The 13,681-nt window shown below is 42.2% G+C and overlaps 1 protein-coding gene across 2 annotated transcripts in view; it reads right to left on the minus strand.

Annotated features, from left to right (window-relative positions):
* CLRN1 (clarin 1) overlaps window positions 1–12,846 on the minus strand; it is a 35,342-nt gene extending 22,496 nt beyond the window's left edge. For both annotated transcript variants that reach the window (XM_010986817.3, XM_010986810.3), the window contains exon 1: window positions 12,594–12,846. In XM_010986817.3, coding sequence (XP_010985119.1) covers window positions 12,594–12,846 — 253 coding nt within the window. The remainder of the gene's footprint in view (window positions 1–12,593) is intronic.
* Window positions 12,847–13,681: the final 835 nt, after the last annotated feature.

Genomic DNA, 13,681 nt, shown 5'->3' on the forward strand with positions numbered 1-13,681 from the left:
TTATGGGGGTGTGTGATGAACAGGAATAACCTTTTTGGATGAATTCCCAGGAAAGGAATTACTTGGGCCAGAGCAGTGCGTTCTAAAAGAATACTCTCTAAATACGTAAAGATACAAGGTAACCTGGAGCTGGTGAGTTGTATTTTGTAACTTACGTATTAAACTCCTGGTTCAAAGCTCTATTTCCTTTCTGTGAAGTCCAGAAAGCAGAGACTTTTGACAAGACTTGGAGTCAGAAACAGAGCTAGAAGAGGCTAGTCATCGAGTTCACTCTCCCAATAGAGCAGAAGGCAGCCAAGTCACAGGAGGGAGAGGGGAAAAGAAAAGCCACATTGCATAACTCTCAGCGCGTGGAGAAAGGCTGTCATCCCCTCGTTACTACAATCTGCTGTTATGAAACAGAGCTGAGTAAGCTGTGAGTTAATGACTTGAGTGGAAACGCAGGCACAGGGGTGCTCTCCGTAGGAAAATCCCCCTCCTGCCATCATTTGGTGGGAGGCTCCACTCCTTGGGGGATGTGTCTTGCCTCTGGACCCCACTCTCCCGAGCTTCTGATCTGTAGCACACCCCCCCCCCCGCTTTTCTGCAAAGCCTTTTCTAGTCTTTCCCTCTCTGTCCCTTGTCAGATATTCCAAACCTCCCCCACTCTGAAGCACCGTCACACCCCCGCTCCATTTCCCTTAGTCTCTTGTGCCTGGTTTACAAAAGACTTGAAAATATCTAGTGAACCGCTCTCTTCCACTTCACAGAGAACACAGGCTTTCGGGGGGATTCCCGCAACTTTTCTGTCCCCTAGTGCCACCCTTCTTTTTGCTCCATGCCCAATCTTTCCTCCTTTCTTAGTGAAAAAAATTTTTTTTCTCCTGTTCAAGACTTGGCTTCCTCCCTGTGCTCTGGGCCTTTCTCACCTTCACAGGGTCTTTTCTAAATCCATTAGTTACCTCCCTCTCCTTCCTGTCTTCAGCCTCCTCCTCCCTCCTGCTCTGTCCCCTCAGCATAGAATCATACTCAAGAACCACCCCCCACCCCCGTTGTAAACACCCCTAGCCTGGCCTTAGGACTCTTCTAGCTACTCCCCGACCTCAGTCTTTCCCTGGGTCCTCACCTCTCCATTCCCTCCTCAGCTCCTACAAGGACCTCCCTTCCCCACCACTCCCTCAAGACTGCTTTGGCAAAGGTCCCCTGTGCCCTTACGATGGAAGATTCAGAGGGCTACTTTCGTTGTCTCTCATTGGACAGCCCTGTGGTGGTCACGACTGTGGACTGGTACTTCCTTGTTGAAGGTTGCTCCCCCATGGTACCCCCCCCCACGCTGGTTTCCTTCCAGCTCACTGGCCATCCCCTCTCATTCTTCTTTGGAAATCCCTCCTCCTCTACCCATAAATATTGGTGTTTTCTAGGCCACATCTTTGTTTACCTTCTCATTCAGTTCCCCTCTCTGGGAAACTTCATCTTCAGGTGTGGCTCCAACTACCACTTCTAATCTGCCGAATCTCACCTGTCCACCTCTACCCCAGGCCTCACTCATGACCTCCAAATCTGCAGAACTGATGGTGTCTCTAGTTGCTGGCCTGTAAGTGAACCTCATTAAACATGACCCAGAAGAATTTCATCTTCTCTCTAAACTTTCCCCCTCTGTATATCTTGGTAAATTATCACAACCATCCATCCAGCAGAAATCTGAGGTTCATCCTCTGTCCCCAGGTTCTGTTGATTGTTTCATCTGTTTATTTTGGAAATACCCCCCCCCCCCCCACTTTCCAGCCCTCTGACAGTGCTTTGGTCTGGACCTCCAATACTGGAGTCAGAAGTCAGCCTTCTGACTATCCTCCCTGCCTCTCTATTAGTCTTCTTCTAATCCATCTCTGTGCTGACACATACATGCTTAACATCTTAAATGGTATCCCATTGCCTAAAGATAAAATTAGCTGCCTCCATACAGCAAACAAAGGTCCTCACATCCTGGTCCCGGCTTCCTCCTCCCTCTCACGCATCCTTTGCACTCTGGCCACCGTAGGCTCCTCGTACATTTGCTCATGTTGATCCTTTGCTCAGAATGGCTTCATCAATGCCATCTAGTGATTGCTAACTCTAATCCTTCCTTTCCTCTGATTTCCCTGTGCCTTGCCCTGACAGAGAGTAATTCTTCTTGGAGCTTTCTGAACAAAAATCAGTCATTGTGGTAGTCACTAGTGCTAACCCACCGTGTGTAGTTCTGGTTCTTCCCCATTCGGAGCTCACGATAGGATTGCACATTTTGGCCCCTTGGAAGGTATATGTGGCTATGTAACAACCTTGGCCAATAAAATATAAATGGAAGTGGCATGGGTCTGTTCCGGGTCAGAGAATTTAGTTGCCCGTGTGAGAGCCTCCACAGCTCTTTCACAGCTGGTGACAATCCAGATGGTGGCTATGTCCTGGGATGGACCTACAGCTAATCTCTGACGAACATGTACTGTGAGCAAGAAATCAATCTTTGCTGATTTAAACCTATGATGTTTGGACTTCTTATTAAAACGTAACCTTTCCCGTCTTGACTGGTGTGCCTGTACAGCTCTTACAAATGGCCAGCTATTTAAAAGCACTTCTTCTAGATTATTAGTTGTTTGTGAACAAGTTCCCTCTCTCATTCCCACTGTGTCCTCAGAGTCTAGAAGAATGCTTGGGCACATAAGCAACCAATGATCTTTTTCTTGGTGAGGGGGTGTTGAGCTGAGGATGCATAAACTCTAACTTACAAAGAATTTGAGTCTTACATGTCAAGTCATACGGTTTTCAATAGATCATTGGAAGGTAATAAGAATAAGATTTAAAAAGTATTTGTTTTTACTAACTGCTAAGTAGGTTCCTTTATTACTTGCCATTAATCCATGTTTTATTTGATCTTTCTAAATGCATGGCATTCATTTCAGTTGCCTTAAAATTTATTTTATCTCTGTCTCCTGAGTTCTTCTGTTATATTTTATCCTGAAACTTTTTATCTATTACTGATTCTGGTCTAATTGTCATATCTTTTAATCCTACAATTCTTTGGGGGGGGTAATTAGGCTTATTTATTTATTTTTAATGGAGGTACTGGGGAATGAACCCAGGACCTCATGCATGCTAGGCATGTGCTCTGCCACTGTGCTCTACCTCTCCCCCTTAATCCTACAATTCTTAAAACAAGAATCAGTAAATCCAGTCTGAACCTAGGCATTTAGGCATTAACCAAGAGTACTGGGTGGTTAGACTATCACACGCCACCAAAGCAAGAAAGGCAGGGAGCTGGTGGGAAGCGAGAATAGCCAGGCATTCACTGAAAGACAACACAGCAAGTTGGGGAAAGCGTAGCTTTTGGAATGAGGAAAGTTTGGGATTAATCTGGTTTTGCCATTTACTGCTCGTGTGGGCCTCTGATACCTTGGCTGCCTTATCTGTAAATGTGCGTGGTAATAGAAATAAGTCAGAACTTTTGAGAGACACTGTGAGATTCTTTATGTGGAAACTCTTTGTAAATTTTCTTGTAATCACTTAAATATTTTTTTAACATGACGAGAACAGCAGAAAAATTATCTTTCCACCCAGAGTGGGAGACTTAAGAACTCAGGGTCGATGGCTGGGGGCGGGTGGGAGTTATTTGGCCCACAGGTGTTAGAGCACATATCTGCATGTTGGGAACTGAGATTCTCCCATAGAAGTCCTTAGATTCCATGGAATTCAGGTGAGCTTTCTATCTTGTAGCTCAGTTGTTTTTTTTCATGACCAAGTGGGTGACTATTGCTGTACATAATCCAGGAACTTTGGATTTGTAGTTAATGACTTACTTGCTACCTGTCACACACTTTCCTCAGTGTCCGATGTATTGTTCCCCTTCCTGTTTCTATTTCCTTTGTGCAATTTCTTGCACCTGCTCTGTATTGGCTTGTCTCAAACGATGTTTGGGCTGATGGCACACCTCCAAAGAGGACCCCTGAGAGTCTCCTTAGAAGAAGCAGAGCTCTTCCACAGGAGGTGGGCAGACAGAGGTGGAAATACTAGCTTTATTTCTGATAAAGTGTTGGAGTCTGTGGTTTAGATCATCCACCAAGGTCCACTGAATTCGTCAGCCTCACCCACTCAGTCACAGGCAGGGCTGGACAGCTGAGCACCTCCCTATCCAGGGCAGGGCTGGCCCCCTGACCGAGTGAGAAGGGAACTCCTGTAACTGGTGGGCATGTTTAGAAAGAGAGGAAGCCTCTGGGGCTGGGAGCCAAGTTTGCTCACTTTCCTTCTTCTTTTTTTTTTTTTTTTTTTTAATGGCAGTACTGGGGATTGAACCCAGACACTCATGTATGTCAAGCACGTGCTCTACCACTGAGCTATTTCCATCTTCACTGCTCAGTTTCTTTCTGCAAACTCATCCATCAGATCTCTCATCCCATCTGAGGCCAGGTGGGTGTGGATGAAGTATGAGACCCTTCCAAGAAATACACAGCTAAAGGCATGAAAGCCAAACATTCCAGCTTGAGTTTGACCAGAAAACCTCCCAGCTGTGTGGAAACAATACTAAATACTACTTCTCCCTTCCCCTTTCCTTCTGATGACCTCTCCCACCCCTAACAAGGAGGGCATCTGACTCTTGGCCTCACCTGATTCCACCTGCCTTGGCTAGCATCCACCTCGGTAGTTCTCAACCCTGGCAGCACATAGAATCACTCGGGGAGTTTGAAAATCATGCCAGTGCTCAGGCCCCACCTCCAGAGGTCCTGACTCAGTTCGTCTGGGACGGAGCCTTGGCATCAAGAGTTTTCAAGGCTCCCCGGGTGATGCTAAAGCACAGCCAGGCTTCCAGACCACTGATCTAATGGTTGAGGTCTCATCAACCCTATTTGTCTTCATCTGGCCAGATGTGAAATGCAGGTGACCCCATCTGTGAAGCTCTCAGAACGAAGTGGCCTCTGATGATGATGGCAGCCATGGGGCCGCCACTTCTTCCGAGATTAAAGCCGTGATGGTAGCTTCAGAGATCCTGTTTTTCTTCTCAACTTGTCCTTCACATAAAAGATACATTGAAAAAAAGTTGCATTTGGCCCAGTGGTGCTCAGCTATTCATTTTCTTTAAAGAGACTTAAGGGGGGAGATTTCTTTCTTCTTACAGAAATGCTCTTGATCTGACTTTCCCCTCCGCTCAGCCCATCTGCAGCCAGTCATGATGAAAATCCAGTAAAAGACATTCCCTGACATAAGCTCGATGCATTCATTGCCTTTAATATCACCCCTAATCTCACACCCAGGTATCGAGGCGGGCTTCTGATGGCTACGTGGTCAGGGAGAATGAAATCCATGACCCTGGCACTTAAAAGGAGGAGACTTGATGATATGATAGAACCGTTTAAAATACAATTTTCTCGGTACTGCGCCTGAATTTCTCTCAGTTGAGCTGTATCTACCTGACTCCAGCCTATCGCAGGCAGCCCCATCAGTGAGTCTTAATCACCCTCGGTGGCTGAGGGGCGGCAGCTGCTTTGGTGCATATGTGTCTCTGATAACAGAACCCATTTAACGGCTCCGAATCCACAGGGTATGATTATGTCGGGGTAATAACTCCGGAGAATGGCTTTGCCACAGTTACATCACGCAGAGAGGGAGCGAGATACGAATCCTGCATAAATTAGTCTGCCAGGTACAGTTAGCGATTAGTCAGCGCTAGCCTACCTGTAATAAAAGTGTGTCACACCGCAGCCAGTCTAGGGGTTTAGCTGCACGGCTCCGTGAAAGGCAGATCTGCCATTGTTTAATTTAAATGAGTTTTGTGTTTTAAAAATGACGCCTTTAGCTCTATGAAATCCCTGGTATAGCTCAGAAATAAAAATAAGCTTTTATTTTTTCATGTTTTGAAAAAAAAGAGATTTTAATTTATGCTCTAATTCTATCCCATTGACTTAATAAAGCATCCGTTTTTGAAGTGAATCAAATGCTATGTACCTGCTTGCTTTTTTTTTTTTTTTTGTCCCTGTTTCTGTTTTGAAACTGTTCATGTCACCTCAGGAAGGAGCCTGCCGTTCTGGTCCTTGCTGTGGTGAAATAATTGTTGTCGTCAAAGCAACTAACTTTGAAGATTATATGGTGAATGTTTTCACTGGCAGAGATTTTAAGTCAGCTAACCATGTGTGTAATCAGATAACTTTGTCTTCAATACAAAACTGTCAACATCAAGGTATTATAATTCTGTAACCCAAAGATTAGCCATAAGCATGTGACTTGCTCAGCCTAGATTATTAAGCAGACTTGGCTTAAGTATTTTACTTTCCAAAGGTCAAAGATTGGGGCTGAGGTATCAGGGCCATTGAAATGTGAAATAAAAAGGCAATGAATGAGTTCAAGTCTTAAGGCCAAGTACCATCACACGGTTATATAAGAACTAGCTCTTGTGAGGTACCAACAGAATTTTTTCATCTTTGAGCTTTTTTTTTTTAAACTGAAGTATAGTTGACTTTCAATATTGTATTAGTTTCAGGTGTACAATATTGTAATGCAGTCTTTTTATAGATTATACTCCATACAAAGTTATTATGAAATACTGACTATGTTCCCTGTGCTGTACATTACACACCTGTAAGTATTTTATAGCTGATAGTTTGTATCTCTTAATCCCTTTTACCTATTTTGCCTCCCGTTCCTCTCCCCTCTGGTAACCACTAGTTTGTTTTCTGTGTCTGTGAGTCTGTTTCTGTTTTGTTCTATTTGTTCATTTTGCATTTTAGATTCCACATATAGTTGAAAACATAGTATTTGTCTTTCTCTTTGTAACTTATTTCACTAAGTATAACACCCTCCAGGTCCATCCACGTTGTCACAAATGGCAAGATTTCTTTCTTTTTATGGCTGAGTAATATTCCATTGTGTGTGTGTGTGTGTGTGTGTATATATTACACATATATATTTTATATATATTACATTGTATGTGTGTGTGTATACACACACACACACACACACACACACATCTCATCTTCTTTATCCAGTCATCTGTTGATGGACATTTAGGTTGTTTCTATATCTTGGCTATCATAAATAATGCTGCTATGAACAGTGGGGTGCATGTATCTTTTCAAATTAATGTTTTTGCTTTCTTTGGATAAATATCCAGGTATGGAATTGCTTGATCATGTGATAGTTCTGTTTTTAAATGTTTGAGGAACCTCCATATTGTTTTCCACAGTGGCTGCACATATTTACATTCCTACTAACAGTGCTATAAGGTTCCCTTTTCTCCACATCCTCACCAATTCAGTACAGTATTTTAAATAGATGGTGAAACTGAGGTCTACTCTTATATTTTCTTCATCTCTTTGCATCCTTTTTGCATATTGTAAGGAGACAGAACGTGGCAGAGGAATGAGCAAATCCATCACAGGCGTCTGAATTTCAGTCCTAGGTCTGCTACCTCCTAGGTCTGTGACTCTTGGAGTTTCCAGTTTCCATGTTTGTTCAATAGGAGTGGCCTCATAACGCCTCCCATATAAGGGTTGAAGATAATGTATACAGAGTGCCTGGCACCGAGGAAGCATCCAGTAAATGAGTGGTTTTTTTCTTCTGGATTGTCTGAAAGTCCCTGGGGAAGATGACTCACCCTCAGAGATTAAATGAGAAAGCAGAGCAGCAAATTGTGAGAACAATTTAAGAGTCATCCTCCAGCAGATAAAGTTCACACACCAGAGTTAAGTTCCAGAAGTTTCACTTAGGTAGGACCTGGCATGCAGAACTTCAGAGCAGCCTTGTCAGCCTCTCTTTTATCTCTCAGGTAAGCCCAGGTCAATAAATTTACTGGCTGTTTAGGGTGTAGGGTAATTTAAAGGGAAGGAGGTATGTTGGGGGTGGTGTGTGTGTGTACACATATATGCAAAATTATAGTCCTCAAATAAGACTAATATTGTGGATTTTTTTCTGGTAAGGGTGTTGCAGGTAGTTGTCAGGGAGGAGGACGAAATAAATGTCTTTGTCCTGCACTAACCAAGAAGAATCAGAAGTTCCTTTTCTCAAAAGCGTCTTTCCTACATTGCTCTCTAATTCGAGGATAATTTCTGCTGAAGTTCTGCCTTTGGGTAAAGAATACCCTTGGAGTGTTAAGTATGCTAGTCATTCCTCATTTCTTGCTATTACCAGTTTATGAAATCTGATCCAGCAAAGAGGAGTTTTTCAGTGAGGATGGAAGAGGAGTTTCTAGAGAAAAAAAAAAAAAAAATGGAAGGAAATAGGGCAGCCTCTCCCTGTCTTTTGATCTCCTTTTTTTGCTTTCTCAATAATTCTCTTTTAATTATTTGTGTGTTTGTGGCTGCTCCTGCTCTTCAGAACCCACTGCCCCATCTCCCTAGAACTCCAAAACATCCCATCCCATTTTTCATTTTCTCCTTCTTTCACTTGCAATTTTCTACACAAAAAGTAAAAGGTTATGACAGGGAAAAAAGGAGTCTTCACTTTGATAATGAAATTCCTCTGGGTCCTAATAAATGGCAGGTATTTCAGAATACTTTACTTTAAAAATCATGAGCTTTGAGAACCAAAGAGCAAAGGCACACAGAACTCACCACTGCTAATAATGGTGGCTAAAATCCGTCAGTGGAGGCTTCAAGCGACTGAAACTAGAAGGGTCATGCAAATTTAAAGCTGAAAGAACCTTGTCAAGAACAGTCAGCTCCTCATTATATAGATCACAGAGTGTTTGAAATGGAAGAGATGTTAGAGATCACCTGTTTCACCTCCCATTTTATAGATGCAAGGGCTGAAAACCAATAAAGTGACATAATTTGTTGAAAGTCTAATCTCCAGTGAGTGGCAGAGCCCTGCTCCCACCCCAAATTGCTCCATCTCAATAGTGTCAGTTTACTAAACATTAGGTACCTCTGCGCCAGGCACTGTGCCAGGTCCAGGTTTGAGGGAGGAACGGGATGAATGACCCACAGCCCCTGCTTTCTTGGGGCTCACAGTCTCCTCGCAGAGAAGCACACATTCTCAAATACTCACCATACAAGGTGATAAGGCGTAATAGTGTGAACATCACGCTTTGGGAAGGACAGAGGAGGAAAACAGTTATTTGGCTGTGAGAAGTCAGTTTGCCCCTTCACACTGGTGCTTCCTAAACACTGCTGTCTTCCGTCCCACTAATCGCATTATTTTCGCAATGGGAGGAAAACATCTCTATTGGCTGGAGGTTTTTTTCTTTTTTTTTTTTTTTGGTATGTATGTATTTTTATTGAAGTATAGTCAGTTTACAGTGTGTCAATTTCTGGTGTACAGCATAACGCTTCAGTCATACATGAACATACATATATTCATTTTCATATTCTTTTTCACAAGTTACTACAAGATATTGAATATAGTTCCCTGTGCTATACAGTATGAACATTTTGTTTACCTATTTTATATATGTTAGTTTGGCTGGACTATTTTGATGTGTGAGAGTAGACAGTAGGGCCCTGAGCTAAAAGGATGGAGGGGCCATGCATGCTGAGTGAAATGGCACAAGTGACTTCCTTGCTCCTTCCCTCTTATCAGGTCATGACTTCCCCAAACTCATTAGGTGTCCCTCCCACCCCCCACCATGCCTGCTTCGACCCAGACGGCATGCTTAGGAAGGGGGGAGAGACAGGCAGTGTTACTAGAAGGACGTGCATCAAAGACCTTTGCAGCTCTGCCGTGTGTAGGCAGGGTGATGGGAGAGAGGCAGGGTGTACAGGATGGTGACCATAGGTCACCTGGAACAGGTGGGATCAGTGGGAGACAGGAGGAAACCACGGGATGGAGCGCCAGCTCTCAGCAAGGGTCACAGAGATCTTGAGTCACAACTATTGTACCCCAAATATGTTTGAGGAGCCACCTGCTTGTTCACAGAGGTAGTTTCAACCTTCCCCCTGCAATCCGGGTTGTATGCCTCATTTGGTCAAAAGAAACTCTGCTTTTCTAGTATACAAAGTAAGCTCAATCGCTGTTAAGCTTTTTACAAGTTTTCAATGATAAGGTCCAAATTAAAATGCTTTTTAAAGCATGACTAAGTTGCAAGCTGTGATCTGTGATTAAATTTTCTCTTTTACCTTTCAAACAAAAAATATTCCATATGTTTCCCCCAGCTTGTTGAACTGTCTTGGCAATGAAGAGCCCAGCATACCTAGGAATGATCTAGACCATATGACTCTCGGGGATCCTATTTTGATGATGCTTTGCAGAGTTTCAAACCGAAACAGAAACCCACCCACACACCCTGAGCTCAAAACCGGCATTTTTTGTCTTGATGGCTACATTTAGAATTTAAACATCATCATTAAAATTTTACAGGTGACGTAGCAGGAAGAATTAAGCCGACCAGTTGTGTTGCCTTGAAAGGAAAACAATCCTTCATTATAATGAATGAAATTGTGTGCTAAGTATGAATGCTAGTGACCTCTAGAAAATGAACCGCTGACCCGTAAACGGATGAGAATCAGCCCAAGTAAACGAGGCAGAAGTTTTCCCAGCATAATTGTGCACACTGGCAGGGAAGAATTTTGTTATAATTAAAAGAGATAGAGTGGTCAATCGGGAACATTTAATAGGAACAACGGAACATCGCCTGACTCTTTCTTGTCCATTCTTCATCTTCACGTTATACTGTATATCTGGGTTTTAAAAGTGATACCTACATTGCACATAAAAATAACACACATAAACTGTACAGCAGAACCAGGAAAAATTCACTGAGAATATGGCACTGCCAATGGACAATTTATTCAAAGCAAATCTCCAACTAGATTTGTCTGTCTAATGTAAGATTTTCCTCACTAGGCTGGGGAAAATGATCAGAGTATCCAGGGGACGAATGCAGTTCTGTGGGATAGGCAAGGGGCTTGTTTAAACCCCACCAGCTCTATGAGTCTTCACTGAAAGCAAAGGGACACCTGATTAGAACAACTTCATAGACGGGACCAGTGTAGGACACCGTCATTGAAAACTCCCTTATTGAACCAAACACAGGGGAATGTGGCGTGTAAGGATTAAATGAGACGAAATGTGCATACTGCTTACTGTGTAATAAGTGTTTAGAAAACATATTATTGTTCTTAAACATGTCCTGTGGTATAAGTTTATCTTCATTTCACTGTACAAAATGCAAAGGCTCCAGAAAATTCCCTGTAGAGGAATTTTGCTTTTGTCTAAATTCTTTTGTGAGAAGCTTTACTCATACTTTAGCTGCCAATGACTCATGGTTAAATCATTTCACTCATCTTTTTCCCTTTTTTGTTTTTTAATACAGTTGCAAATCGTGTGACATTCTGCTTTGTTCTCTTTTCTCCCCCCTAAGGAAAGCTAAGCAACTCTAACAGCACCGTTACCTTAATGAACTAAAGCCATTCAGTGAAAAGGGTGGCTATTCACTTTGGCAAACCTAGTTGATAATTTCTTAAAAAGCTAAAGACTAATTCTTGGGGATTTTCTGGAGCCCTTTGCAAATTCCTATCACTTAATAACCTATATGAAAAAAAATAACCTATGTGATTTAAAGGTTGGTGTCCAATGACTGCTAAGAAGTTATAAGGAATGTTGCAGAAATATAAATAGACCAGAATTGAAATTTAATTAGACACTGCATATGTTAATAATAAATTCAATTAATTTAGCTTTCTACCTATGCTAGGAGAAAAAAAAACATCCAGGCGAAGTAATCATTCATTTTAAATACCTCAATTGGTAACCCCCTTTCCTGAAGAGTGATTTATGCAGTAATTTACTGGCTGTGTCTTCATAAGATTGTTCCAAACCAGCCCGTTTGAAATAATAATAATTTCTGAATGTGTGCTGGGAGAGATACAACAAATGACTTCTTATTAATTTTCATTTAATGAGTTGCCTAGTCACATGGTAATTTTTTTTAAAATTCTGAACTTCTTAAGATAAACAGGTTGTAAATATTGTGGGTAACACTTCCAGCTCACAAATATCGTGACAGGAAAATCAGTCTCGTATTCTCTACATGATTTGAAGGTCAATCAGTGGCCAATTTTCTATACTAAATAGGCATCTAATTCTTTCCCAGTTAGGACAGCATATCATTTTAAATTTTTGTAGTCAAGTGATCCAAATTGGTTAAGGTAAAAAAAGAATATTTATCAACAGCAAAGGGCCTAGCAGGGAAAATAGGGGTGTAGACAGGAAACAAAAGTTATGTGCAAGGGGAAGAAGCAGCCAGAGTTATCGAAGCAGCCCGTGACACTGGTTCTTTATTAAAGAACGAAATAGAAATCATCTCTTACAGCTTTTCTATTTCCCCAAGTTCACCCCTTTTTAAAAAAAAGATCCCATCATTTCTTACATAAATATTAATATTTAAGAAGAATTTTAATTGCTTATCTTTTCAAAAAGTTTAACTCTGTAGCAACACATTAACTATATGTTGTCAATAAAAATAGAAAGAATGGAATAATTAATAAAATTTCAAAAAAGACTAAAAACTAGGAAGAAGAAACTGCTAGGTATTTCGAATCGTTCACACCTGTTTGAAAAGTTCTGCAACAGACAGGGCAAGGCTCTTAAAAATAATTTCTTTCAACATTTGGAAGAGCATGCCTAAAGTATTAAATAATTCTAATGCAATTGTTACTTACATGAGATCCGAAAGGGCCTGGCTCCCAACCCACACTGCCTCACGCCCTCTCCACGGAAAAGCCCGTACTGCATCTCGCCCATGAACTTGTCCAGCTCCTGCCCTGAGGCGTTGACCAGCAGAGCTCCAGTTTTGCAGAGGAAGGTGGCTTTAATCCACAAAGGTGTCCCCAGGGCTGTCACGACTCCGAGGGCACACACGAAGCTTAATGCCCCAGCCATGCAAAAAATGACCTTCTTCTGTTGGTTTGGCATGATGAGAAGTGGCTTTTGTGAGGATGAGGTTCAAAAACAAGACCTTTGTGACTGATGAGAAGTGCCTGCCCCTTTAACTGCATTTATTATGGAAGCTGAGCGGACAGATCCCAGCTAGAACAGGCGACTTAACCATGGACGGTGTTTCTCCACAGGCTCAATGTCAGAATGTCAGGATGAAGGTGGTGTCATCACGCTTGCTTGTTTTTCTCTCCTTTTCTGCTGCTGCTTCTCTCTAATTTGAAATCTTTGGACTTAGAACCTGTAAAATAAAACTCTTTCCAACTGCCTTCAAGTATCTCCTCTTGTGTCCCTTGGTAACAGAAGTCTAAGATAACAGATGGAGTCCTCCGTGTAACTTGATAAATCCCTCCCCTTCCTCTGCCTTTTGTCCAATTGGGTGAGTTGAAACTTTCAGAAACAGGCTTGGCTCCTATGGTAAATTTTTAGCAACTTGAGAAGTTCATTTATTGGTGTGGTTTTGTTTTTGGTGGGGAGAGAAGACGAGTTTTGGCAGAGGTAGGAAGGACATGTATATATTGGTAATTAATTGATTTTGAAAAATGTTCACTCTAGCAGCATGAAATATTGGGCTGGACTGGATCTGCATGGACACGAAGCTCCGTGGACCAACTGCTGGGGCTTGCCCTCCCTAACTTCTTTTCTCCCAGATCCGTGATTTAGAACCAGTGTATCAGTAGAGAGTATGATTTAAATTTTTCCTGGCACACACAACTATGGGAATACAGATGTAAATATCTAGATTTCTATATGCTTTCCTTTAAAACATTTGGTTGCTTTGGGACAATGGCAAGGGAATGTGGTTCTGGATCTG

Source organism: Camelus dromedarius, chromosome 2, assembly GCF_036321535.1.
Source record: "Camelus dromedarius isolate mCamDro1 chromosome 2, mCamDro1.pat, whole genome shotgun sequence".
In the NCBI taxonomy this organism is placed as follows: domain Eukaryota; kingdom Metazoa; phylum Chordata; class Mammalia; order Artiodactyla; family Camelidae; genus Camelus; species Camelus dromedarius.